This window comes from Folsomia candida, unplaced genomic scaffold (genome assembly GCF_002217175.1).
Source record: "Folsomia candida strain VU population unplaced genomic scaffold, ASM221717v1 Fcan01_Sc016, whole genome shotgun sequence".
Taxonomy (NCBI): domain Eukaryota; kingdom Metazoa; phylum Arthropoda; class Collembola; order Entomobryomorpha; family Isotomidae; genus Folsomia; species Folsomia candida.
The window spans coordinates 2,238,599-2,243,520 of NW_019091208.1; the positions used below are offsets into that span (position 1 = coordinate 2,238,599).

Genomic DNA, 4,922 nt, shown 5'->3' on the forward strand with positions numbered 1-4,922 from the left:
ACAAACCATTGTTCCGGCCACTTGTGTAGAATTATGTCAAATTCGACATACGATTTTCACCCGGGATCCCATATCTTCGAATGGTAATGTTTCAAGATATCCCCACAGCTTCCGCCGGCACTGGCCAACATAAAGCTGCGATGCTGGAAATTATTGGGTATTTAATATGCTAGCGAAGCTTGTGTATTCCATGATAAAATGTGTGCCAATATACATACAATCAGTTTTCCGTATAGTACAAAAGCGATCGGTGTAAGGATTAGTGAAGGAGAAAATATTTATTGCATGGAAATATTTATTTATCAATGAATGAATGAATAAATTTATTAATCGTTTTTTGGGGCCACTCGGGCCCATAAAGGAGCGTATATGTAATGGGGTACAAGTATATACATAATAACTAATAATAAGAATGCTTAATTACTAGGTATAAAAATGTTCACAGTAGGAGTTCCAATTTTTAATTATTACGTTTTATTTACTGCGTGGAGTGTATGGGAGAGGGTTAGTTTTGGAGAAGAAAGGGGAGTGCATGCTTGAATGGTAAAATACATTAATAAATTAACTAATTGCGGATAATCAGGAAAATATTTATTTATCGAGGACGTCACATCCATTGGGATGGGTGGATGGATAGACGTTATTTTTTTGCCCTCCACCAAAAGGTTCAACATTATTGATATTTCAAGGTAAATAATACATTCTTTCAGAAACACGTGAAAACATAGTGTTGGCAAAAATGCGAGTAAAACGTAAAATCAAATTTATAATTGAAGAATATTGTGAAAACCGAGAACTGAGAGGTTTTGGTAATGATAGTGGAGGGTAGACTTACAGATTTTAAAAACAAGAAATACTGATTGGAAAAAAAATTAGTTTACAAGTTTGGGAACAAGCCTGATTAATTAAGACGAGGAAGGCAACCTGGCATTCTGCCTGGAGAATGAAATTGGTACGTGGCAAAGTAAATTTAGATATTTAAGGTAAATTTCAAGCATATCTGAAGTACATTTCATTTAAACGTATATATTTTTGTGTAAAAAATTAATACATATCTAGTAATAAATCCCGATTATTTTCTTGATAACGTATGTATTTATATCTACTTACTTTTTAAGTTCCTGATAATTTGTACGCACATATAATTACAGATAAAAAGTAGAGGAGAAAATTAGGGCGCCTTTCACCAACTTATTCTGTACAAATTTCCATTCACAGATCACATCTTATAAACCCTTTTAAAGGTAAGTAAATTTCTGAATTTGCTCATCTATAGAAAAAAGTTTATATGCATCGACAAGAAAAATAGTTTGTAATTTTTATGTCAAGTTCCATCAAAGGAGAAAAGTTGCCTCACATTTATTTTGTGTTCCTTTATAGATTTCACAACGTCGACGTGGTGGGCGGTAGTTTGACTTTTGCGTGGGGGGAGGGAGGCGGTATACTGAAAAAAATCCTGAGGAACATAAGGCGAATAAATTACAGTCATGAAGGTTTAAGTTTAATTGGCAATTTTAATCTATATTATACGCAGGAAATGTCTGTCCGGGACGGAAGTGAAAGTAAAGAAAATCAAGGTTCGAATGGCGCGAAAGTTCGAAATAAATTATATTTAAAACATTAAATGTCTTATGGTAGTTATCTTCTGTGGTCGTCTGACGGCGGTTATCTGGGAGTGGTTATACATGCCTGGATAACCATTAGACATTTAATGTTTCGAATTTTATTTAATTCGGGCTATTCCCCCATTCGCTCTTGGCTTCCTTTACTTTCACTGATTAGGCGGGACATATCTTTTCACTTTCGTTACCGATAAATATTTGTAGTCAAAAATTTTGATAATCCGTCCAGGCTATTATGGTCGTTTTAAAATTTAAAACATTCCAATTTGGCGAATGTATTGCCACACCTTGGTGCCAAATGTGAATTTTACACAGAAATATTAACCAATCTTTCATCAGTCGTCCTAACAGATACGGAATAAACATGGTGGATACGAAGATAACGACGGGCACCATGGAGGCTTCCCTTTTAAGTCTAATATTTAAAGTATAAAAGACGATTTAAAATCACATATTTGCGCCACAAATTGATTTTAGTTGCCAGGCAACACTACGATAAACAAGGATTTAACTTCAAGCAAAATTTTCAACATCTACATACATATCCTTAGTTGGCATTGGCAGGAATCATATCAAATTTGTAAGTGAGTGTGAATTGTCGTACATATTTATGCCTTATCCCCAATCATGATTACAAAAATAACACAAATACTATTAATCTATTTAATTCTCTTTGCATTAGTCGTTCCTCTATCACGCAGTGTTTGGACCGTACCCAATATGTTCCAAAACTGTCACATAATTTTTCTAACTTATCAGTTTGACCTTTCTTCACTAGATATACATCACAATATACCATATTTCCATGAATTACTCTGTTCAAATCCTTACTCGCCTATTGTTCATAATTCGTTTGAACGTAACGACTCCTACATGGATATTATAGGCAACCACAGATCAATCCATGGACCACACTCAGCTTCAAGGCGAGTACCATTGATATTCCTTAATATTGGAAGTACAGAAAAACTAACAAATACAGAAATCTTCTCCATTTTCTTTGACATGCAATACTCGACCATGTTGTATTTAAATCCCTCGTACATCTTCCTCCATACGCATCAACCTACAAATCCATCGAATTACGATTCATACCATACCTGTCACGGAATTGCGAGTCTATTTTTATTCAGTTACAATCAACCAGGCAAAATATATATCCCTTGTATAACTTGTGAGTGGGAACAAATAATGGAAATTAGCAAGATGGATTACCCTCTTAGAAAAATTAAGTCAATCTGGTTTTCCTTAAATAACAATCTTCACAAAAATATGGTGGCTGTTCCTCTCCTTTGGATTTACCAGTATAGCCAATGCGATATGACAAATTTTCAGCCCAAAATGACAACTGATTTTGATATTTGTGCAATTTCTTCGCTTTCTGTGAAGCATAACTTCACCCTGGTGGACATATCTCTGCATCAGTCTGGTTATTACTATGATTTTCATTCTAACGCTATTCTTCACCAGACATTAATTGATTTGATAGTGCGAGACTTCTACTCCAGTTACCAAATGGGATGGTCAAATATACAATTTATATTTGTTGCCCCGTTTCCCACTGCTCTAACTGGGATACAGGGATTGCTGTCGCCTTTCAATACAACGGTTTGGGCAATTTTAATAATTGCTTGTGTAATTATTACGTTAATTATTGTAGTTACTGACACTGGGAGACATAAAGTTTTCAGGTTCATCATTGATTTTTTAAATATCGCCTCGATTCTAATGGGACAGGTGAATGGAGACAGTTTTTTAATGTTCCACAATAAGAAATGGGTTGCAGTACCCATACTCACGGTCTGGTTTTTGGGTGGACGCTACCTAACTATGGATAATTTATATGTAGGATCAATTTACTCTTTTTAAGTGCAGTAATGCCACCCATACTTCCCGATAAATTTACAACTCTTGTTGATTCAGATATTCCAATTATTACATTATCCAGCGCCTATCAATCTGGACTGTCCATATTAAAAACTATTCGCATACCAGAATACATCGAGTTATACAAGGAAAAGGAAAGTTTCGTCAAGCTATTGGAAAAACTGAATTCCAGAGTTGTCTCCTTCGAAGGAATTAGTTATTTTGACGTGATGGCAAAAGTTTTTGGTAATATTGGAAAATCAAATCCTCCACTACTTCAGAACTTGTCGCTTGGATTTGATGGTAACAAAGCATGGGGAATTGTGGACGAGAAGGTAATTCTAAACGAGTTTACTTCATATATAAAATTGAGTGGTTGGCGGAAACTTATCTACGCCAAAGATGGAACAACGCCCTTTACTGAAATATCTTTTACCGTGGGGGGTAAAAGCTTTCTTGTCCCAATATTTCAGAGGGGATTTGTACAATTGTCGAGCTCCGGTTTAATTGCTAGGTGGTATAAAATGAGTGAATTGTATACGCCTTTAGAATTCGTATATAAAAGGGATAACAAAAACTACAAAAGATGTTTCCGCAAGGCCATGTCAAGTGGGAGAGAGCAAGTTACATTCCACGAATCGGACCCTGTTTCTATGAAATCTGTAAGAGAGGTATTGGCTCTGTGTGGAATATGTTTGATTTCTGGGGTTGTATGCATTATCGTCGAGTGTAGAAGTGGTATTTATTACTACCTAAAAGTAAAATACGACAAATTCGTAAAGCATGTGAAGGTACCCATTATTCCTAGAATTCACAGATATCTGAACAGAATTAATAAATGTCTCAGTTAGCAAAACAAACTCTAATTGCACTTGTTCAAAGTAAAATATGACAGCTATGTTAATCATTTGGAGGTTATTATTGTCTTTTAAATTAGTAAATATCTACATAATATCTACTTTATAAAATAAGCAAAGTATTATTGTGCTTGTACAAGTGTTATTTTTGGAAACTAAAGAACTAATAATGCACCTGTGCATATTACTAAAGCTCATCTTCCCTGAAGTGCACAAAATTTATTCACTGTCTTCAGAAAGGGATGCATTAATACACACAGTTTTGTTTTTTAACGTTATTCATTTTAAAAATTAGCATTAAACAATGTTCAAAATTAACATTTTTCATTTTTAAATAGTTTCTAAATTAAAATAAAACAATGTTCCCCATGTTTCGCTGTGTTGTTTACCTACTGCTTGAATTTTTCCACGTGTCGTCAATGCATTGATTTAGAATATAGTACACTGGATATACTTAAGCATATTGATACATAATTCTTTGATTGCTAAAATCCTCTAGTCCAGGATTTAGTGATTCATCTGAATTCAATACCGCAAAGCATATTTACACATATCTACATACATATGCCAAGTTCAA

At 34.4% G+C, this 4,922-nt stretch overlaps 1 protein-coding gene across 3 annotated transcripts; it reads left to right on the plus strand.

Moving 5' to 3' along the window:
- The first annotated feature begins 379 nt into the window (after window positions 1-379).
- LOC118437852 lies at window positions 380-4,542 on the plus strand. 3 transcript variants are annotated; one of them, XM_035857241.1, is made up of 5 exons: window positions 380-543; window positions 604-689; window positions 877-952; window positions 1,152-1,244; window positions 1,381-4,542. In XM_035857241.1, the coding sequence occupies exon 5, from the start codon at window positions 2,250-2,252 to the stop codon at window positions 3,489-3,491; it is 1,242 nt and encodes a 413-aa protein (XP_035713134.1). In that variant the 5' UTR covers window positions 380-543; window positions 604-689; window positions 877-952; window positions 1,152-1,244; window positions 1,381-2,249; the 3' UTR covers window positions 3,492-4,542. The 3 variants fall into 3 exon arrangements, with proteins under 3 accessions (XP_035713134.1, XP_035713133.1, XP_035713132.1); XM_035857240.1 differs by having other exon boundaries at window positions 380-689; XM_035857239.1 differs by having other exon boundaries at window positions 604-952.
- Window positions 4,543-4,922: the final 380 nt, after the last annotated feature.